At 39.8% G+C, this 24,219-nt stretch overlaps 1 protein-coding gene across 1 annotated transcript in view; it reads right to left on the bottom strand.

The window, feature by feature from the left end:
• itga4 (integrin alpha 4) overlaps positions 1 to 23,999 on the bottom strand; it is a 106,638-nt gene extending 82,639 nt beyond the window's left edge. The window contains exons 1-6 of the mRNA XM_060928965.1: positions 23,573 to 23,999; positions 22,640 to 22,752; positions 17,099 to 17,193; positions 9,738 to 9,867; positions 9,541 to 9,608; positions 7,843 to 7,972 (exon numbers count right to left, since the gene is read on the bottom strand). Coding sequence (XP_060784948.1) covers positions 7,843 to 7,972; positions 9,541 to 9,608; positions 9,738 to 9,867; positions 17,099 to 17,193; positions 22,640 to 22,752; positions 23,573 to 23,766 — 730 coding nt within the window. The 5' untranslated portion in view covers positions 23,767 to 23,999. The remainder of the gene's footprint in view (positions 1 to 7,842; positions 7,973 to 9,540; positions 9,609 to 9,737; positions 9,868 to 17,098; positions 17,194 to 22,639; positions 22,753 to 23,572) is intronic.
• Between the last annotated feature and the right edge of the window lie 220 nt (positions 24,000 to 24,219).

Here is a 24,219-nt window from a genome sequence, read left to right as displayed (position 1 = left end):
TCTATTACTCTTCAGAAACCTTTTATTTTTGTTCCGCGTCTTTCTCAGTTTTGTTTGACGTAATTTATTTTGGTTGCGATTCCAGCTTTCTCGTTTGCGCTCCCTGACTTTTTGCTTGCAGTTTTGGCACAAACTTCACGTGTGGGTGGGCTGTCCAGGAATGCATTCCCATTGGCTAACTTGTGTTTGACTGACAGCTACGCTCAGCCATTCCCTACTCGGATTCTGGCAGACTGTTTGACGAGTGACCGATCCATTGACGGTAAACAAGGATCGAATGGACTTCAGTGGCGACTATGATATTGAATTAATTCAACAAAGTGTAAATTCAATATCATAGACGCCACTGAAGTCCACTCGATCCTTGTTTACCGTCAGTGGATCGGTCACTCGTCAAACAGGCCGCCAGAATCCAAACACAAGTTAGCCAATGGGAATGCATTCCTGGACAGCCCACCCACACGTGAAGTTTGTGCCAAAACTGCAAGCAAAAAGTCAGGGAGCGCAAACGAGAAAGCTGGAATCGCAACCAAAATAAATTACGTCAAACAAAACTGAGAAAGACGCGGAACAAAAATAAAAGCTTTCTGAAGAGTAATAGACTGATATTTTGCACGATTACACGAATAATTTGTTTGCCAGTCTAAAAAAACTTGACTTTTTTTCTTTTTTTGTATTTTGATTTGTCGTTTTGGTTTGATATTTCAAAAGTATTGTATGAACATTTTGGCACAAAATTGATTCCATAACAAAGAGGGGATTAGAAATAATCTTTTATTCCTTTTTTATTTTGATAGAGAATGGTAGATGTGAGACATTCAGTGCTGATTTATGTATATTTTATAATTAACACTGATTTCTCCTTCTTTGTGATGTATAAATGAGAGTTAAGATCAGCTTTATATTGCGCAAATAAAATAATTTGATGAAACTTTGAAGTGGAGAGTGTACCGATTTAATGGTTTTACCTAAATAGCATAATTAATACAAATTAAATACTAATTTGCATAATTTGTTTTTTACTAATTTTTCAAACTTTGTATTCAGTATACAACCATCTATGTTCCTGCCAATTTCCTTGTAAATATCGTGAAAAATAGAAAAGTTAGGAAGAAAAAACATTTGATCTCAGTGGTTAATGAGGCCCGTTTCGGACCATGTGATCCTCAGAAGGAATATTACGGCTGTTTAATAAAAATTTATTCAATCTTTGATTAGTAATAGCTCAAGAACGGATAAACATACAACCCCGATTCCAAAAAAGTTGGGACAAAGTACAAATTGTAAATAAAAACGGAATGCAATGATGTGGAAGTTTCAAAATTCCATATTTTATTCAGAATAGAACATAGATGACATATCAAATGTTTAAACTGAGAAAATGTATCATTTAAAGAGAAAAATTAGGTGATTTTAAATTTCATGACAACAACACATCTCAAAAAAGTTGGGACAAGGCCATGTTTCCCACTGTGAGACATCCCCTTTTCTCTTTACAACAGTCTGTAAACGTCTGGGGACTGAGGAGACAAGTTGCTCAAGTTTAGGGAGAGGAATGTTAACCCATTCTTGTCTAATGTAGGATTCTAGTTGCTCAACTGTCTTAGGTCTTTTTTGTCGTATCTTCCGTTTTATGATGCGCCAAATGTTTTCTATGGGTGAAAGATCTGGACTGCAGGCTGGCCAGTTCAGTACCCGGACCCTTCTTCTACGCAGCCATGATGCTGTAATTGATGCAGTATGTGGTTTGGCATTGTCATGTTGGAAAATGCAAGGTCTTCCCTGAAAGAGACGTCGTCTGGATGGGAGCATATGTTGCTCTAGAACCTGGATATACCTTTCAGCATTGATGGTGTCTTTCCAGATGTGTAAGCTGCCCATGCCACACGCACTAATGCAACCCCATACCATCAGAGATGCAGGCTTCTGAACTGAGCGCCGATAACAACTCGGGTCGTCCTTCTCCTCTTTAGTCCGAATGACACGGCGTCCCTGATTTCCATAAAGAACTTCAAATTTTGATTCGTCTGACCACAGAACAGTTTTCCACTTTGCCACAGTCCATTTTAAATGAGCCTTGGCCCAGAGAAGACGTCTGCGCTTCTGGATCATGTTTAGATACGGCTTCTTCTTTGAACTATAGAGTTTTAGCTGGCAACGGCGGACGGCACGGTGAATTGTGTTCACAGATAATGTTCTCTGGAAATATTCCTGAGCCCATTTTGTGATTTCCAATACAGAAGCATGCCTGTATGTGATGCAGTGCCGTCTAAGGGCCCGAAGATCACGGGGACCCAGTATGGTTTTCCGGCCTTGACCCTTACGCACAGAGATTCTTCCAGATTCTCTGAATCTTTTGATGATATTATGCACTGTAGATGATGATATGTTCAAACTCTTTGCAATTTTACACTGTCGAACTCCTTTCTGATATTGCTCCACTATTTGTCGGCGCAGAATTAGGGGGATTGGTGATCCTCTTCCCATCTTTACTTCTGAGAGCCGCTGCCACTCCAAGATGCTCTTTTTATACCCAGTCATGTTAATGACCTATTGCCAATTGACCTAATGAGTTGCAGTTTGGTCCTCCAGCTGTTCCTTTTTTGTACCTTTAACTTTTCCAGCCTCTTATTGCCCCTGTCCCAACTTTTTTGAGATGTGCTGCTGTCATGAAATTTCAAATGAGCCGATATTTGGCATGAAGTTTCAAAATGTCTCACTTTCGACATTTGATATGTTGTCTATGTTCTATTGTGAATACAATATCAGTTTTTGAGATTTGTAAATTATTGCATTCCGTTTTTATTTACAATTTGTACTTTGTCCCAACTTTTTTGGAATCGGGGTTGTATTTTAATTCTGTAAAAAGTCTGTTGTTCTGCATTCAGTTCTGAATTCAATGAGTGCAGTTTCAAGCGATTTGGATTTTCACCTGATATGTGTACTTAACTAGCTTGTAATAAGTTACTACATTATGCTAGCTAGTACTTTTTAACCAAGACGGTGAGGTTTCTGGGCAAAATATGAGCACAACAGATATCTGATTCACCCATTGCCTGTTGCTAGTTAATTAAATTATGATTTGTAGAAATATTTTGGGGTTCATGGCCTGAGCTATGTACGTAAACCAAAAATTATTTTCATTTCCTGGCTCATGATAGAGCTGTAATTTGAATCGTAAACAAATTTCTTTCACAGGCAAGAACGGACTCATATGGAGCATTTAAGGGTAAATTAAAATAATTTCTAGATTTGTTTGTAAGACTCTTTTGGATATTTCTGCTTTCTTTGATACATGAGTACCAAAAAGTCTGACAACATTGCAAAAAAAGCACTACTTACAACTAAATATACACTGCTTTTTCCATTTATTAAGAACAGAAAAGACGGAAAAGAAGTCGCAATAATGAAAGCGTGTGACACTTAATGAAATAAAAACGTTTGCTGTGCCAGACAAAGATATACAAAGGCAATGAAAGAAAATCACACTGACATGAGGTGCTGTTTTGTTTCCTACTTGAGCCTAGCATGTGATTTTTAAGCTACACCTGTGACAGAGCGCTGGCTAAACATAACCATGGAGTCACTCTAAATACACACTGTGCACTAAACTAATATGCAGCACACAACAACTGCACACATGTGACTACTTCCTGTTTACTGTAACAGAAACTCCGCTCTATGTTTACCGTTTTTTTTTTTAATGAGTTTGCATAATAAATCCCCAGCACTTTCCTGGAGCTCCTTCATCAGTCTCACCTGTTTGCAATCTGTTCATTCACAAGACTCGTTTTATACAGTAAGCTCGTTAGTTTTCACTGAATCTTGTGAAAGTCTTGCCATACTCATCACATCAGGTCCAGCGCTTTTGGTTCAGTTACTTCTGACTTCTTATACAGTGCCTTGCAAAAGTATTCATACCCCTTGAACTTTTTCACATTTTTCCACCTTACAACCACGAACTTAAAAGTTTTTTATTGAGATTTTATGTGATAGACCAACACAGAGTAGCACATAATTGTGAAGTGAAACGAAAATGATAAATGGTCTTCAAAATTTTAAACAAATACAAATCTGAAAAATGTGGTGTGCATTAGTATTCAGCCCCCTGTCCTCTGATACCTCTAAATACAATCCAGTGCAATCAATTGCCTTCAGAAGTCGTCTAATTAGTTAATAGAGTCCTACTGTGTGTAATTTACTCTCAGCATAAATACACTTGTTCTGTGAAGGCCTCAGTGGTTTGTTCGAGAACAGTGAAGAACAAACAGCATCATGAAGAACAAAGAACTCACCAGACAGGTCAGGGATAAAGTTCTGGAGAAGTTTAAAGCAGGTTATAAAAAAATATCCCAAGCTCTGAACATCTCAAGAAGCACTGTTCAATCCATCATTCAAAAATGGAAAAAGTATGGCACAACTGCAAACCTACCAAGCCATGGCTGTCCACCTAAACTGACAGAGCGAGCAAGGAGAGCACTGGTCAGAGAAGCAGCCAAGAGGCCCATGATCACTCTGGAGGAGCTGCAGAAATCCACAGCTCAGGTGGGAGAATCTGTGCACAGGACAACTATAAGTCGTACACTCCACAAATCTGGCCTTTTTGGAGGAGTGGCAAGAAGAAAGCCATTGTTGAAAGACAGGCATAAGAAGCCATGTAGGGGACACAGCAAACATGTGGAAGAAGGTGCTTTGGTCAGATGAGACCAAAGTTGAACTTTTTGGCCTAAATGCAAAGCGCTATGTGTGGCGGAAAACTAACACTGCTCATCACCCTGCACACACCATCCCCACTGTGAAACATGGTGGTGGCAGCATCATGCTATGGGGATGCTTTTCTTCAGCAGGGACAGGGAAGCTGGTCAGAGTTGATGGGAAGATGGACGGAGCTAAATACAGGGCAATCCTGGAAGAAAACCTGTTGGAGGCTGCAAAAGACTTGAGACTGGGAAGGAGATTCACCTTCCAGCAAGACAATGACCCTAAACATACAGCCAGAGCTACAATGGAATGGTTTAGATCAAAGAATATTCATGTGTTAGAATGGCCCAGTCAAAGTCCAGACCTAAATCCCATTGAGCATCTGTGGCAAGACTTGAAAATTGCTGTTCACAGACGCTCTCCATCCAATCTGGCTGAGCTTGAGCTATTTTGCAAAGAAGAATGGGTAAAAATTTCAGTGCCTAGATGTGCAAAGCTGGTAGAGACATACCACAAAAGACTTGCAGCTGTCTATCACATAAAATCTCAATAAAAAACTTTTAAGTTCGTGGTTGTAAGGTGGAAAAATGTGAAAAAGTTCAAGGGGTATGAATACTTTTTCAAGGCACTGTACATACTGTATACATATAAGTTTATTTTTGAGTTGTTAATTTCACTCACTCATGATATAGCTTTCAACATGAGAAGATAAACTTCATATCTTCACACCACCATGTAATGTTCTTTATATTATACGGACAAAAAAATACACAAGTTAATCAAAAGAATTTTAATTTTGAACCGATTCGCCATTTTGACAAGTCAGCAAGAAAACACTGGGAGTGATGTCATCGGAGTGAAATATCAGTGATTGTTATCCATACAGGACACTTTTTCGATGGAATAAAAACGTGCTCTATTCCCTTCTAGCAGGTTTCATTCATGTGGTTTGATAGCATGCAATATTGTTAGCATATCGCTTATCCTACATGTATTACGTCACTCCACCCAGTGGTTGGAGATGGTTTACGATATTGCATGGTTGTCAAGACATGATGTCACACGTCAGAGTCGTAAAACTTCCGCGCTAGCAAGTGAGTGACTGACTGGGACAATTTGTAAACAAACATGGCTGCCAGGTTCGCTTCATTAAAAAAATATGGAAGATTCTGAGAGAATTTTGAAAGAGAATGATGCGTTGAACACCCAAAAGGAATGCGTATGTATAATAATAATAATAATAATAATAATATTGTCTGACTTTTTTTTCGTGGTCTATCAGATATATTCCATTCAGCTAGCACGATACTGAATGTGTCAAAGATGAGCTAACACCAACGCCACTCAATGCCACTCAACACCAGCCAATATTACTTAAATGTGTCACTCAGATCCGTGATGTATTTTGTATGAAAAATGCGAGTTTTTCAACCCGAGAAGATAAACTTCATATCTTCAAGCCAGCGTGTGATTTTCTTTTTATTATCGACACATTCACAAACAAAAAGTCCCCAAATTTATCAAAACAATTCATCAATTTCCTCACGACTGACAGATAGAGATTTACGTCCTGGTTTTGGTTCTCCATGTCCCGGATGGAGCTCAGATGAAAAATACGAGTGGCGTATTTCACACTAAAACACGTGTATCTGTATAATATAATATAAATATTTATCTATAGATATTACAATATTCACACTTTTGTGTAACATTTTCATCCACCTTGGACAAACCTTGCCTATATGTCTAGATTATAATGGATTTATCCAGGGGTTAAATTGGGCCGGGGCTGTCCGGGGCTGAGCCCCGGCACATAAGCTCGGAGCGGATGGCATATGATCACGCACACATCAAAAGCAACAAACCCTTTTCACGATTTTCAGTTCTGAATAATTAAATATCGTTTTATTAATCAATAAACCCATGACTTTTATGAGATAGATCATAGTTTTCCTGATAACAAGACGACCTGTCAAAGCTATTTAGAACAGAACTTGCGATCAGAGATTCTGGTTTCTGGAACACTGCGTGGGTTGCCAATTCCGCTTTTTATAAGCGACTTTGGGGTTTCTTTTTTTGTGAGCTCGCTTTAAAAAAAAATCAGAAGTCGTGGTTTGAGGGTTTTTGGGCTTGTGTTTCAGTGTTGTGACTTGTTTATAATTTTCTCCGTACACCGTCTCCCCTTATGCATGAACTCTGCTTTCGTTGCTTATCAGAATTTTTTCTGGAAGTGATAGTGCGCTACAAAATAGCCACATACTTCTACTGCTGTTACAACTACTAATAATAATATTAACAATACAGTGAACATAATCATTATCATATTTTTTATTATTAAAAACAAAATATCAAATAATACTGAAGAGGGGAAAAAATAATACTGATCTAAATATGTTGTGTTTTTATTTTTAGACAGTATGTGTTTAGCAAAAACATTATCCTCCAAAATAAATCAACTGTTTTGGTTTAAGATTGTGCAAGCCTTCAAATTTTCTCACTGAACATTTCTCCTTCACATTTTTCACCTGTAGGCATGTGACAAGATTTAACATGATATTGCTCAACCTACCTCTGTAAAGTCAGCTAACAACTTATTAAAATGCACCAGAATTCAGCAAATAACATGTATGATAATAAAAAACTTCTGGGGGAGGACCCCCAGACCCCCCACTAATCATTTCCTTCAAACCAATGTACAACAACCTGTACAATCTGTTACATTGGCCAACCAATCTACATTCAAACTGCCATAATGTGTAGGGGGGCACTACAAGACACACATAGGCCTACAACACACAGATAAGGTGTATATCTCTGTGCAATATGATATGGTTATCAAATTAGAGGGTTATTTTCCAAAAAGTATATTGGGGCAGGGCGGCGGGGGCAGGGGCGGGTACGAGGCAGAGCCCCCCCACATAACCAATCCCAATTTAACCCCTGGATTTATCTCATGCCCACATCCATAATATACATGTGCATGTTGAGTATACTGTATGTATGTTGAGTATCATGATACAGTGTATTGTATCTGTACATTCATCAAATGTCACTTCACACAACATGATATGTTCTATGTTATGGTTTAGAGATGAAGGTTCAGTGAAGGAAGTAAGCCAAACAATGAGTTCTCTTTCTTACCGAGGTAGCTACCATAGAACACTACGTTATCATCATCCACGTAGGCAGCAAACACCTTACTGGACATGTTGTAGACCAAAACAGAGCCGGTCCAGTAAGAGCTACCAGGAGCTCCCATTATCATCAGATCCTGCAAAGCACACCAACACCAACATCGACATCAAAACATGGAACATGAAATGTGATGTTAAATAAATACATTAGGTTTCAAAGGTTTCTCATTTAGAACACAGCGGGCTTGTTTTCTCGATTCTGATTGGTCAGCTCGGACAGTAGGGCTGGGTGGAAGGTTGATATTCACGCACTTACGGTACTTGTTATTGTTTCACAAGGACCTCTATGTTGGATGATCCATACAAGTGTGTAATTGTTGATATGGTTAGCTTTTATAATACGTTCTCTGTAAGGATTTTTTTTTTCCATTTATGGAATGAGTCTTCACTGTCAGCACTTTCTGAATCAGAGGTAAAGCTGTAACTTGTGGTTTCTTGGTAAAATCAAACGATGCATTTTTTTGGCTTATTAACTTTAAGAGAGAGAAAAAAGACAGGCTGGTGAGGGAAGTCTGGTGAGTTTATAGCCGTTATAACCAAAGAGATAGCAGAAATTATTCGATCTGCAGTCACTGGATATGAGCAATCACGCACTCTGATTGGCTACTGTACTACTAGGATATCAGCGCATATACCGTGAGGAGAGAAAAACAAAATGGCGGAGCGTGTTGCTGAACCAACCAAGGACGAAATAAAAACTCTACTCAAAAACAAAACCCGCCAGAAATGATCAAGTATTTAAAACAAATAGAAATAACTAAAATAATATAGTTGTTTTATTTTTCTCCCAGTATCTCCTGTTCCACACTCCAGCCCAGTCGGTGGCAGTAATGCTCCTTTAAATTGGTTTGCCAACAACCAAAAAAAAATCTTAAAGATGAAGAAGAAGAAAACACTGGAATAAAAGTATTTGATGGTAAGAACATATCTTTTTTTAATAATTTATATCATTTTTCACAAATTGCTCCTGTCATTTCACCAGTTTGTTTACATTCTAAGCAGAAATGATTTGGTCGGACGTTTTGTATAAAGTTTTTATTCATCAAATTTGCAAAAAAACCCCAATAAAAACGCTCTGTTTCTCAAAATCCAGTGAATGTGGATGGAATAAAACAGTTATTCCACTCAATCTTGTCGTACATGGATTATAGACAACTCGGTGCTACGCGCCTCGTCAGCTATCAGCTCATGTACGACTTGATTTCGTGGAATAACTGTTAAATATCTTGTTTCATGGACAAAAAAAAAAAAGTAATCGTTGGCATATTGTGATAGTATAACAGAAATAAAACAACTTGGGTTGTGTGGTTATTGGGAAGACGATAACTGTTGATTGTTTTTCTATAACAGCACGCCTGCTAGCTGACAGTAATCGCCATATTCTTTATACGTGACATACGAGCATGGCATTGATAGAGAGCGGAAACAGGACAATTGCCTTTATTTAACATTTTATTAATAATCTCAAGCAATTTTGTAGTTCAGGATTAAAACAAACTTTTTAGTGAATAATTTCAAGCCAATATCCGACATGAAACTTGCTTCCTTCTCTAAAACAACACCAACACCAGCAACAACAACAAATACCCTGTTTCAGATCCAGCTCGAGGTGACGCGTGTCTAATCTGGTAAAACATGTGAGTACCTCAGTCAGGAAATTGGAAATCCCAGCTTGGCAGGATCCATAGTCTTCCCCAAACTTCCTCTGATGATCTGCACAGACAAACAGCCCATTTAGTCCTGCTGTCTTTCCACTAAGTGCTGAATACTGTCTCCTCTGTTCATTCATAGTATGCAATGCCTCAAAGACACATTAGCATGGTGGATCGTAAACACAAGTACCTCTGTAGCAGGGGATGTAGTGGGTTGTGCGGCTAAAATCGGAGCTGAACTGGAAGCACACGCCATGTGGCAGCTTGTTTTGATTGTCTTTTTGCGAGAAGAAGACATTCTTCCAGCGATGTCCACATGCCTGAAACGGGAACCGATGTGAGGGCTTACAAGACAAGTGTGCTTTTGTGTTACACGTAATGAGCTGCAGACTCGGCACAGTGCCGACATCTCCAGCCCTGCAGCGTGACTGTGATGAGATCAGATGATAATCAGAATCTAACTACTAATTTTGACTCATGTCAAAGTCTAGAAGCAGAATATTGTAAATACATGCTAGAAGTCCCAGTGTTCAATAATTGAGGTCAGTTCGAAGCAGACATTCAGAGATTATATAGTAAGCGTCACTCATGAGTCTTTAGTTTGGTAATTTTTTATTAAATATTGTAAGTAGGCGGCACGGTGGTGTATTGGTTAGCACTGTCACCTCACAGCAAGAAGGTCCGGGTTCGAGCCCCGTGGCCGGCGAGGGCCTTTCTGTGTGGAGTTTGCATGTTCTCCCCGTGTCCGCGTGGGTTTCCTCCGGGTGCTCCGGTTTACCCCACAGTCCAAAGACATGCAGGTTAGGTTAACTGGTGACTCTAAATTGACCGTAGGTGTGAATGTGAGTGTGAATGGTTGTCTGTGTCTATGTGTCAGCCCTGTGATGACCTGGCGACTTGTCCAGGGTGTACCCCGCCTTTCGCCCGTAGTCAGCTGGGATAGGATCCAGCTCGCCTGCGACCCTGTAGAACAGGATAAAGCGGCTACAGATAATGAGATGAGATGAGATATTACACATATTTTCAACATGACAAAATAAACTTCATATCTTCATGCCACGGTGTAATGTTCTTTATATTATACGGACGCATCCACACACAGAAAATGCAAGTTAATCAAAAGAACTTTAATTTTGAACCGGTTCGCCATTTTCACAACGCAGCGGGAAAACACTGGGAGTGACGTCATCGGAGCGAAATATCAGGAATTATTATACATACAGGACACTTTTTCCACGGAATAAAAACATGTTCTATTCCCTTCTAGCAGGTTTCATTCATTTGGGTTGATAGCATGCAATATTGTTAGCATATCGCTTATCCTACGTGTATTACGTCACTGTGACAATTTGTAAACAAACATGGCCGCCAGGTTTGCTTCGTTAAAAAAATACGGAAGATTTTGTGAGAATTTTGAAAGAGAAAGACATGTTGAACACCCAAAAGGAATGTATTATAATAATAATAATAATAATAATAATAATAATAATAATAATAATAATAATTGTTGGTCTCATCTTCGACTCATTCAGTATCATGCTCGCTGAATGGAATATATCTGATAGACCACTCAACACCAGCCAATATTATTTAAATGTGTAACTCAGATCCGCGATGTATTTCGTATAAAAAATGTGAGTTTTTCAACACGAGAAGATAAACTTCAGATCTTCAAGCCAATGTGTGATTTTCTTTTTATTATATCAACACCTTCACAAACAATAAGTCCCCAAATGTATCAAAACCATTCATCAATTTCCTGACAAGTGACATAAAGAGATTTATGTCCTGATTTTGGTTCTCCATGTCCCTGATGGAGCTCGGATGAAAAATACCAGTGGTGTATTTCACACTAAAACACTCGTGTCCATGTAATATAAAGTTAGAAACACAAGGTTTCTAAATCTTTTTGCTTTTTGGTGATCTGGATGAGACCCAGTTTCAGAACCTATCCCTGTTCTAGCTATCTTGTTCATTCAACAGCTCTTCTCAAATTCATGAAATGTGCAAATTCTTCATCAGATGCATTGTGTTTTGATATGAAAGTGCTTAAGACACAGCTGTTACCATTGTTTTTATCCAATCTGATCTTGCAAATGGACATTTTAACTTTAGCCTAGGTCACAACCGGACGTACGATTTTTTGGCCGTGCGATTTTTGGCGTTTCCCAAATCGCTGCGGGTTTTTTTGTTCATGGAGAAAGACGCGCGTTGGCCGTAAGTTTGTCTTGCAACCTGAAAAAAGACGTAAGTGCCTGTAGAGTTTGTTTGACATGACAAAGAACCTCTGCGGCCGGTCTATGGCTCGAAAATCAGCCCGTCACACGCGCGCTCTTGTGCGTTTCACGCACGCCCTCCATGCGTTTCTTGCATGTAGACCAGCCGTAGGAGCACGTACGGCCGGTTGTGACCGAGGCTTTAGATCAGTAACCATCTCAGGAACAATTTGAAAAAAATTTCAAAGTTGAAAAATGGCTCAAATCTTCATGATGCACTGTATGTTATTAGTAGACGAGGTATTGATTTCAGTCACTGTCCCATTAACCATGCATTTAAATACCATCTGAGTCATTCCGAACACTAGTTAGGACTTATTTCCAATTTAATTTCGTCAAACGTCAGAAATCAGGAAGCTGAAATAAGTGTTTACTTCTTTATAGTATTATAGTAAAACATTTAACCGTTTATGGAGCTCGCTTACCACGGATAACTTTTACTGCAGTATACAGTGCCTTGCAAAAGTTTTGATCCCCCTTGGTGTTTGTCCTGTTTTGTCGCATTACAAGCTGGAATTTAAAATGGATATTTGGAGGGTTAGCACCATTTGATTTACACAACATGACAACAACTTTAAAGGTGCACATTGCTGTTTTATTGTGACACAAACAATAATTAAGATGAAAAACCAGAAATCTGGAGTGTGCATAGGTATTCACCCCCCCCCAAATCAATACTTTGTAGAGCCACCTTTTGCTGCAGTTACAGCTGCAAGTCTCTTGGGGTGTGTCTCTATTAGCTTAGCACATCTAGCCACTGGGATTTTTGCCCGTTTCTCAAGGCAAAACTGCTCCAATTCCTTCAAGTTAGATGGGTTGTGTTGGTGTACAGCAATCTTCAAGTTATGCCACAGATTCTCAATTGGATTGAGGTCTGGGCTTTGATTAGGCCATTCCAAGACATTTAAATGTTTCCCTTTAAACCACTCCAGTGTAGCTTTCGCAGTATGTTTAGGGTCATTGTCCTGCTGGACCGTGAACCTTCGTCCCAGTCTCAAACCTCTGGCTGACTCAAACAGGTTTTCCTCCAGAATTGCCCTGTATTTAGTGCCATCCATCTTTCCTTCAGTCCTGACCAGCTTTCCTGTCCCTGCAGATGAAAAACATCCCCACAGCATGATGCTGCCACCACCATGCTTCACTGTAGGAATGGTGTTCTCAGGGTGTTGGGTTTGCACCACACATGGCGTTTCCCATGATGGCCAAAAAGATCAATTTTAGTCTCATTTGACCAGAGAATCTTCTTCCATGTGTTTGGGGAGTCTGCCACATGCTGTTGGGCAAACTCCAAATGTGTTTTCTTAAGCAATGGCTTTTTTTCTGGCCACTCTTCCATAAAGACATGCCCACTCTGTGGAGTGTACGGCTTAAAGTGGTCCTATGGACAGATACTCCCATCTCCGCTGTGGATCTTTGCAGCTCCTTCAGTGTTATCTTTGGTGTCTTTGTTGCATCTCTGATTAATGGCCTCCTCGCCAGGTCTGTGAGTTTTGGTGGGCGGGGCCTTCTCTTGTCAGGTTTGTAGTGGTGCCTATTCTTTCCATTTTGCTATAATGGATTTAATGGAGCTCCGTGGGATATTCAAAGTTTGGGATATTTTTTATAACCCAACCCTGATCTATACTTCTCCACAACTTTGTCTCTGACCTGTTTGGAGGCTCCTTGGTTCTCATGTTGTTTGCTTCGTCGTGTTGCAGAGTCAGGGTCCTTCCAGAACAGGTTGATTTATACAGACATCATGTGACAGATCATGTGACTCTTTGATTGCACACAGGTGGATCTTAATCAACTAATTATGTGACTTATGAAGTGAATTGTTTGGACCAGCTCTCATTTAGGGGTTTCATACGAAAGGGGATGAATACCTATGCACACTCCAGATTTCGGTTTTTTCATCTTAATTATTGTTTGTGTCACAATAAAAGAACAATGTGCACCTTTAAAGTGGTCGGCATGTTGTGTAAATCAAATGGTGCTAACCCTCCAAAAATCCATTTTAGTTCCAGCTTGTAATGCAACAAAACAGGACAAACACCAAGGGGGATGAATACTTTTGCAAAGCACTGTAAGTCTTCTATGGCTGTAAATTGTCAGAAAAAGAAAGATCCTGTTCAGGTATATTGTGTCTCTCAAGCTGGATATGAGCTTGATGATATTTATTTGCAAATTGTTCGCACGAGCTTTGACACAAGACATGCGATATTCATGGAAATCCACTTCGGAAAACATTCATATCCTACATGAGCTTCATTTGTGCAGATTTATGTACAAAAGGAGGCCCACCACCTTAAATGAACCTTAGTAGGGTTGAAATCGCATCATCTAAAAGTTACAATTGTGTCTTTTTTCAAATACAAACAAATTTAGTGAAGATTTTGTGAAACCGTGCCATTTCATATTACTTCAAATAAACCAATCCGAAACAGCTATTTGCACCCAAGTGTCAACAGCCAACAAAGATATTTGTCCCCAGGATGGAGAGCCAATGTGGGTTTTGACACCACGCAGAGACAAGACGAGCCCCCAGGTGTCCGTCGCCAACAGTGCTAATTACACCCAGACCCTAAGCCTAAACACCTGCCATATGACTATTCATCACCAGGGTGCAAACAGACATCCCCGAACTGAAAACAAATAAGACTAACCATGCAATTAGGACAAAAGTAATGGCACCCTATAAAAATAAGAAGAGTTAATCTACGCCTAAGGTAGCTGATGCACCACAGTGGCTGAGCTGCAATATTGTAAGATTTAGCCCATACCAGATTTAGGGAGCGCTCTTTCACAATTTAGTTGTTATTTGTCATGTTTAGCTCCCTGTGAGCTTTGCCTTTTATGGAGTTATGTTAATCAGCCCTGCCATGAAAATGTTCGGTAATTTATGGCTGATTTGCATTTATCAACATGCACAGATTGGTCTATAGAGTTTGTACACACCTTCTTATTCAGTGTTTTTTTTCTTTATTTTTATTCATGAAAAGATACTTCATCATGTCTTAAAGAAATGATGGACTGTCGCTTCACTTTACTTAGTAATATGGATTTCTACAGTTGTGGTGTTGAATAGGGCTATTTTTTAAAGAGTATTTTTATTACAACCCTGATTCCAAAAAAGTTGGGACAAAGTACAAATTGTAAATGAAAATGGAATGCAATGATGTGGAAGTTTCAAAATTCCATATTTTATTCAGAATAGAACATAGATGGCATATCAAATGTTTAAACTGAGAAAATGTATCATTTAAAGAGAAAAATTAGGTGATTTTAAATTTCATGACAACAAATCTCAAAAAAGTTGGGACAAGGTCATGTTTCCCACTGTGAGACATCCCCTTTTCTCTTTACAACAGTCTGTAAACGTCTGGGGACTGAGGAGACAAGTTGCTCAAGTTTAGGGATAGGAATGTTAACCCATTCTTGTCTAATGTAGGATTCTAGTTGCTCAACTGTCTTAGGTCTTTTTTGTCGTATCTTCCGTTTTATGATGCGCCAAATGTTTTCTACGGGTGAAAGATCTGGACTGCAGGCTGGCCAGTTCAGTACCCGGACCCTTCTTCTACGCAGCCATGATGCTGTAATTGATGCAGTATGTGGTTTGGCATTGTCATGTTGGAAAATGAAAGGTCTTCCCTGAAAGAGACGTCGTCTGGATGGGAGCATATGTTGCTCTAGAACCTGGATATACCTTTCAGCATTGATGGTGTCTTTCCAGATGTGTAAGCTGCCCATGCCACACGCACTAATGCAACCCCATACCATCAGAGATGCAGGCTTCTGAACTGAGCGCTGATAACAACTTGGGTTGTCCTTCTCCTCTTTAGTCCGAATGACACGGCGTCCCTGATTTCCATAAAGAACTTCACATTTTGATTCGTCTGACCACAGAACAGTTTTCCACTTTGCCACAGTCCATTTTAAATGAGCCTTGGCCCAGAGAAGACGTCTGTGCTTCTGGATCATGTTTAGATACGGCTTCTTCTTTGAACTATAGAGTTTTAGCTGGCAACGGCGGATGGCACGGTGAATTGTGTTCACAGATAATGTTCTCTGGAAATATTCCTGAGCCCATTTTGTGATTTCCAATACAGAAGCATGCCTGTATGTGATGCAGTGCCGTCTAAGGGCCCGAAGATCATGGGCACCCAGTATGGTTTTCCGGCCTTGACCCTTACGCACAGAGATTCTTCCAGATTCTCTGAATCTTTTGATGATATTATGCACTGTAGATGATGATATGTTCAAACTCTTTGCAATTTTACACTGTTGAACTCCTTTCTGATATTGCTCCACTATTTGTTGGCGCAGAATTAGGGGGATTGGTGATCCTCTTCCCATCTTTACTTCTGAGAGCCGCTGCCACTCCAAGATGCTCTTTTTATACCCAGTCATGTTAATGACCTATTGCCAATTGACCTAATGAGTTGCAATTTGGTCCTCCAGCTGTTCCTTTTTTGTACCTTTAACTTTTCCAGCCTCTTATTGCCCCTGTCCCAACTTTTTTGAGATGTGCTGCTGTCATGAAATTTCAAATGAGCCAATATTTGGCATGAAATTTCAAAATGTCTCACTTTCGACATTTGATATGTTGTCTATGTTCTATTGTGAATACAATATCAGTTTTTGAGATTTGTAAATTATTGCATTCCGTTTTTATTTACAATTTGTACTTTGTCCCATCTTTTTTGGAATCGGGGTTGTATTTACTATTTACTGTTTGATCTTAAATGCATTAAGAAGGCAAGAAGCTCGTCCACTAATTAACTTTTGACGAGGCACAGCTGTTAACTGAAAAGCATTCCAGGTGACTCCCTCGTGAAGCTGGTTAAGAGAATGACAATAGTGTACAAAGCGTCATGAAGGTAAACACTGGATACGTTGAAGAAGCTAAATTATCAAAACTATTTTGTTTTTGGTGGGTGTACAAACTTTTGACTGGTGCTCTATGTTGAAGTAAGACGTGAAGTACTGAAACTTTTGCAAATCTGGTGGGTATTTTAGTTCAGTTTGACCTGCAAAAGCATTCATGCATAACTTTACGAAAAGATTGATAGCCAAATGTAAACGCACCCTCAAAGTACAACAGCAGTCCTTAATTATGTACTTTATGTTACTACATCAGATAGAAGATAAATCCTAAAAGTGGAAAAGATTGGCAATAATTTATATTCTGCAAGGAAATATTCTGAGAATATACATGGGATATGATTATATATTAGCTTGGTGACCTTATATACTGTAGTGGCCCATTATACTAAAAGGGAACTGGGAGTCGTACCAGTACATCACCATTGGATGGCCTTCGGGAAAGACTGACTCCGAGCCACTGGTTATCGCTTTCAGGTTGGCATGTTTTCCCACACTGCTCCACACCTGTGCAAAATCCAAACACAAAAGTGTTACAACCACAAATATCCATACAGTACGAGTATTAGAGCCCAGGATAGCTTATAACACCATTATACCCAGACGTCATACAACACTGGCCTCCATTTTCATGCTTCCTGTCCATACTGTAAATTTTACAGTTACATATGAATGCGATATAAAAATATTTCCAAACGATGCACATAGAATGAAAATGTAAACATGGTTTCCAGCAACGATGTCTCCGCTTCATTGCTTCATTGATGTTCGCATCGGCATGTTATTATTAGATTATCATTAGCTAAGTCAAACCTTCACTAGCAGTAAGCTCCAGGAAAAACAAGAGTAACTCACTTCAGATACCAAACTTATATTTTGCCTGCGTCAGGTAAAAATTCCAGCAAACTAAAAGTTCCAAAATTCTCCGAGGACTAAACAAGACATTTCCGAAGCAGCTCGGGTTAATCATCCCCCAGAAGAACATGGGTTAAGTTACATTCCTCTGAAGGTTTCAGAGGTTTCTCAGGTTGCTCGTGTCTCATCCGGTTTGCTCATTAGGGATATAGATCAAGACCCTGATTCGTGTAAAGCAACTTTGTGAAAATGGCTATTGTTCAGGATAATAAAATAAAGCTGAATCGAATAGTCATATCAGGAAAAAAAAATCTCCCAATCTACAGCACAGTTTAGTGTTCTGATCATCAGACCCCGTTTACACTTGGCCAACTCATGTATCTTCAGCAGAGGGGAACCGTCAGGGCCTTCTAGACCTTCAGAGAAGCCCAAACACATCAGCATTTCAAATGTTATATTTAATTTCTTTCATTATAATTATTCTCTCCGAATTCTAATTCAGCCTCATTTTCGATCAAATGTGCTTCAGAAATGAAAGGACAGAAATTACTGTCCTGAAAACATTAAAATCGAGTTCTCCAATGAGATTGTTTTGTTTGTTGTCTCTAGGCTGAGAAGAGTTTAGAGCTGCTCACTCATTGGTTAGGACTTCATCGCTGGGACAGAAGGCCATAGCGGTGTATGTTTATGTAAGAAGTGACAGATTAATTAATTAACCAATCAGATTTTTTTTATTTATAGTGGGAGGGACTAAAAATGTATCGCCCTCGGTGTTCTCGAAGGCCAACGCTAGCTTAACGGCGAGTCGTTCATCAGTAGTGTTAGCGAATGCTAAAGCCAGTGCTATCGAGAGATAGTAGCACAGGCTAACAACCGAGAAATTAAGATTTCTATCTCAAGACTCTTCTTCCACAGTATTTTTCACTCAGACTTACAGATTCATTTCCCTGTGTAATTTACTGAGTTCTTTTTTAAAATCAACATCAACGGAGCGACCTGGCAGCCTGACGCTAATCCCTTACAAAATCCTTTACCCTGTTGCTTTTCTGGTGTGGCTGGCTAAGGTTTGGCTGAGCTCAAGTCCCGGCTTTAACAGTAACGGTTCGCCACTGATCTTCGGTATGATTGAGATTGGGATTATCCACATAAAAATGCATCCAGGACATATAAATACAATGATCACTCAGGAGGTCTGAGAGACATTTTATACAAGAGTAAATGTCCAAGCCCTGTGATGACCTGGCGACTTGTCCAGGGTGTACCCCGCCTTTCGCCCGTAGTCAGCTGGGATAGGATCCAGCTTGCCTGCGACCCTGTTGAAGGATAAAGCGGCTAGAGATAATGAGATGAGATGAGTAAATGTCCATGCTGTACAGTAATACGGAAACGGAGGACATGCCGAGTCAGCACTGACAAGCCCAAAAAAAAAAAAAAAGCTGATTTGTCTCAAAAGGAAGTTAGGGGTTAGGTGTCATCCTCCAAATTGTGCTAAAATTGGATTCAAATTTCAAAAATGCTTATTAGTGATAATGTCAAACAGATACAAAAGAACATGAAATGAGTTGAAGGGCATTTCAAAGGCGATGCAGAATTGCTTCTTCTTTTTAAAAAAACTTGCTGCATCGAGACATTTTCCACAGATCAGCCCGATCTGAGAAATAAAAAGGCAGCTGCTCATCATTGCTCGGAGCTAATTTGTATATTCAATGTAACACCAATGAGATTCAGACACATATTCAATGACAGTGACAAAGTGTAAACAGTGTTTTAGCAAACTGGCAGTTTGAGCATGTGCTGCGCAAGGAAGAAGTGAGCAGAAGTGAACTGAAAACCATGCTGTATGACATTTTTATAGTTTTCACACCTTCCAAGTTTCAAGGTTCCTCTGGTTATGAAAAACTAACATTCAAAGTATGTTTGCTTTGATGCTTCAGCAGCTTGTGGTGAGAGGTCTGAAATAATGCAGCAAAACTCAAATTCACAGGAAGTGAACTCATTTCAGTGCAGGTCAATTTCTTGATATCGATTTCAACAAAGCAGTTTTAAACTGAGCTCTGGATGTAGGTTATGGAGATGCGGGAGAGAGGAACAAGCCAGAGGTGAGATTAGAGTGGAAAAACTCCCGAGTTGTAGTGTTTATCGCTGTTATTACATAAAAAGTGATAACAGGAACTAACTAGTCTCGCAGAACTTTCACAACTTGGCGTAGATTATTTTTATTCCTTACTCAGAGTATATACAGTAAGTGTGTTAAAAGGATGTTCAATATGAACGTTTTAACCATCCTGGGATGAACATTGTTTATTATTCTATCCACATTCACTGGATATGAGCAATCGCGCGCTCTGATTGGCTACTCTACGACTAGTCGGGCTGTTAAGGTGAGAAATTGTTCACTTTGTGATAGAAGTATGAAATTTGGCACACTAGCTGAAGTTGCTATATATAATAATAATAATTTTAGATACAGTATGGGGCATTTCAAATTCGGCTTCTAAACCCTGGAATACGCATGCGCAAAATCGACCCAACATGAAAACGAGGCTAAACGAATTTTCTTTCATTTTCAAGGTATTTTTTTATAAGATTGCTGACACAAAAATGACAAATTGATTGAATGTCCACCTCGCAAATAGAGAATTTCTTGTTCTCAAAGATATCGCGTGATTACTCACATGACAAGTCACATGACATAGGGATACAGTATTAAGTAAATCAAAAGGCTGCCAGAAGAGCATTTTTGCAGTTCAAAGTTTTAGCTGTTAATATGGATTCATATGATCATGTGATATCTAAATATTGAATAAATACCTCTCTTGTCATTACTGATTCCAATCCCCACCACAGAAGCATAACGCTGTACACTGAAGATTAGCTGTCATACATTTACATCGACCCGAACACACGTTCTTGCAACCACAATGAATCAAATGCCCCCATATCTAGAATTATTACACTACCGTTCAAAAGTTTGGGGTCACCCAGACAATTTTGTGTTTTCCATGAAAAGTCACACTTTTCACAAAATGTGATGCTCCAGAAACTCAATCTGCTCAAAGGAAGGTCAGTTTTATAGCTTCTCTAAAGAGCGCAACTGTTTTCAGCTGTGCTAACATGATTGTACAAGGGTTTTCTAATCATCCATTAGCCTTCTGAGGCAATGAGCAAACACATTGTACCATTAGAACACTGGAGTGAGAGTTGCTGGAAATGGGCCTCTATACACCTATGGAGATATTGCACCAAAAATCAGACATTTGCAGCTAGAATAGTCATTTACCACATTAGCAATGTATAGAGTGGATTTCTGATTAGTTTAAAGTGATCTTCATTGAAAAGAACAGTGCTTTTCTTTCAAAAATAAGGACATTTCAAAGTGACCCCAAACTTTTGAACGGTAGGGTATATACATCAACTTGAGCTAGTGCGCCAAATTTCATGCTTCTATCACAAAACAAACAAGTCCATGTTGTTGTTGTTGTTGTTTTTTGTTGTTGTTGTTGCTTAACAGCCAGACTAGGATATCAGCTCATATACCATGAGTAGAGAAAAACAAAATGGTGGACGCATCAAGTCACCACTCCAGCCCAGTTGGTGGTGGTAATGCACCTTTAAGTTGGTTTGCCACCAAACCAACCAAAAAACCCAAAAGAAGAAGAAGAAGAGGAAGAAAATGGTGGAGTGTGTTACTGAAGCAACTGAGGATGAAATAAAAACTACTCGAAAACAAAACCCCCAAAATTACGAAAAAAGCAACAAAATCTGGAATAAAAGAATTTGATGGTAAGAACGTATCTTTTTAACAATTTTTCAAGAATTTTTATTATTATTGCATTTTCCACAAATTGCTCCTGCCATTTCACCGGTTTGTTTACATTCTAAGCGGAAATTATTTTATCGGACATTTTGTTTAAAGTTTTTACTTATTGAATTTGCAAAAAACAACAATAAAAATGCTCTATTTTTCAAACTCCAGTGAATGTGGATAGAATAAAACACTTATTCCACTCAATCTCAGTGCTACGTGCCTCGTCGGCTATCGGCTCATGTATGACTCGATTTCGCGGAATAACTGTTTATGATTACAGCAGCAGTTAATGAGGTACAAATCTACAGCATCGAGATCCAGTGAGATCCACTGAAGCAAGAGGTGAAAACTTTTTTTTGTGTGTGAAACACAGATCTTTACGGTATCCATATATTGAGTCACAAGTTGAGTCAGAAGTGATTTCCTACATCGTGACCTCTGTACGGTATTCCCTCAAGTGCATCATTACAGTAACACATGTCAGACTTGTGCTAGACGGTCTGGCTGACATCCTGCTTTTCCACCCAGAACCTAGTATAAATCGTTCATCTGTCCTCACTGGAAGACATTTCTTTTCATTGACACGCAGCCACTGTAAAAAATCCTGCCCAGTCCTGATTCTGAAAAAAAAAAAAAACCCTAATGGATAAAGGATGTCTTCCACTTCCTGTCCAACTCCTGTCTGACCTGGAACAATAGCAGTCTCATTTCCCTTATTTGGGAAAAGCAAGTTAGCCGTGTTTCATAAGGACAGGAAGAGAAATGTGCCCAGCTCTCTCGACTAGCCCACTTCACTCATGCCTCATTTGTTCAGCGTGTACACAAAGGGAAGAAGTGGCCACTCAATCTGACCTGCTTCTAAACCATGTGAATTTGATGATTGAATGGAGATGTTCAGAGCTCCAGAGATTTGATGTTTACACGCTGAGCAAGAGAGCACGCACAGCGACAGAACTCTGTGTATCGGAAATTTCAGGGTGGAAAAACAAGCCAAGACAGGGAGTCAAGACGGGGAGTCAAGACAGGCCAAATAGCTCCCCTGTCCTCTCCACAAACCGGAAACGGGTTTCCACTTTTGATTCTTGGTTCCTCTCAAGGTTCCTCAGAATTCACGTAAAGATATTTTGAGATGCTGATTATTGTTAAAAGCAACACCACTTTTTCTTATTCTTATTCTAATAAACTTGCAAGTCTGTAGCTCTATTTTGAAAAGCAATTTTCTGAAAAGGGTCCGTTCACTGACTAGTGCGTGCACGGAAATGGAAGCAAAGCTTGGAGAAGATCACATACCTGTTTCAACCTGCTCACACTTGTTACTTGAAATACTGCACTTGTAAATGGCGCCAGGATTTTGAACATTGGAGTAAAACTTGGAGTCAGCAACTGGTGCTCCAACGATCAACCTAAAAACGATACAGCAATCCAGGTTACGTGCGTTCCTCGAACACACAAATATCATCATATGACACAATCAAGTGTGCATTAATGGAATTTATATAACCTTTTGTTGCATACGGTGCATTTTATTTCAGTATTATACCGGTACGTTTACCGGTACACATGAGATAAAAAGCAAAGTAGGATGAAAATAGTTTCCCTTTTGAAATAAAGGGCGCTCTAAAGGAGTTTAGCAAAACTTGTAATGTTAATTACTCTCTGAAAATAAAGCAGCTTTAGTGGTTACACCGGTTTGTCACTGGATCAGGACCCTCTAAGATACTTATTTGTACCCTTTAAATACTGCTAAGGAGCGTATCTTTTTGGCCCTAAAAAGGTTACCTTGAGGTCCAGTAATGATCCTGAGGGGGTACATTAGTGTAGACCTGGACTCCTACTGTACCTCTATTTCTGAGACTGTCGAAAAAAACCCTGATTGATCATCATGAAGTAAGGTTTATTATGTTGAGGTAAAGTTACTACTGCAGCTGCCAGCAGATTTCCATGAAGTATAATTCCATACACTCTTTAAATTGGATAGAGAACCTTGGCAGATCTACTCCTGGGTCCATTCATAGTCAAATAAATAAAAAGGATCATGATCATGCATGAGAACTTTAGGCTTTTTAATGACTTCTTCTTTTTTTTTTTTTTGCACCTACACATCCTTCAGATGAACACACAGGACTATTTTCAGAGCCCCAGACCCTTTGACGCGCGGTCCATCAGACCCGATATGAACCCGACCCGAACTGTGACTCTGAGCCCAGACCTGTGCACACTCACCACGCGCTCTGCTGGTGCTGATGAAGCAGAACTGAGTACCCGAATAAAGAGGCGTTGGGTCCTCCAAAGCGCACCGGGCTCTCCAGGTCTAAATTATAGCAGCCGGCGGGGTTCAGCAGGCAGCCGAGCGCACACAGCAGCGCGCACACGCGCCACCGGGGGCTCCTCCGGTTCGGCCCCTGCGGAGTCATCATCCCCAGTTTTTATCCTTTTTCTGTTTAAAAGTTCGTGTCTCGGATCAAAAGACGCACCGACAGTTTAAAAAAAATGGTTGTGGAGTAAAATCTTCATTTAATAATTTCTTCTGAAAGTTTTCAGCGCGCGCCAGTGTGTGTGTGTGTGTGTGTGTGTGTGTGTCCGCGCGCCTGTTGCGCTCTGAGCCCGAACATCTGCTGCTGCTGCTGCTGTTGCGCGCGCGACCTCCTCCTCCTCCTCCTCCCCCTCCCCTCTTCTTCCTTCCTCTTCCTCTCCTTCCTCTTTCCTCTCCCCCTCCCCTTCTTCTCATCTTATCTCCTCCTCCTAACCCTTTCCTCCCTCCTCCTCCTCTTCCCTTCTCCTCTTTCTCTTCCTCCTCCTCTCCTTCCTGCTTCCTCTTCCCCTCCTCCCTCTCTCTCTTCCTCCTCCTCTTCTTCCTCTTCCCATCCTCC

Source organism: Neoarius graeffei, chromosome 9 (genome assembly GCF_027579695.1).
Source record: "Neoarius graeffei isolate fNeoGra1 chromosome 9, fNeoGra1.pri, whole genome shotgun sequence".
Lineage (NCBI taxonomy): Eukaryota > Metazoa > Chordata > Actinopteri > Siluriformes > Ariidae > Neoarius > Neoarius graeffei.
The sequence above is the reverse complement of the archived record's forward strand: the minus strand, read 5'-3'. Positions and strand labels throughout refer to the sequence as shown.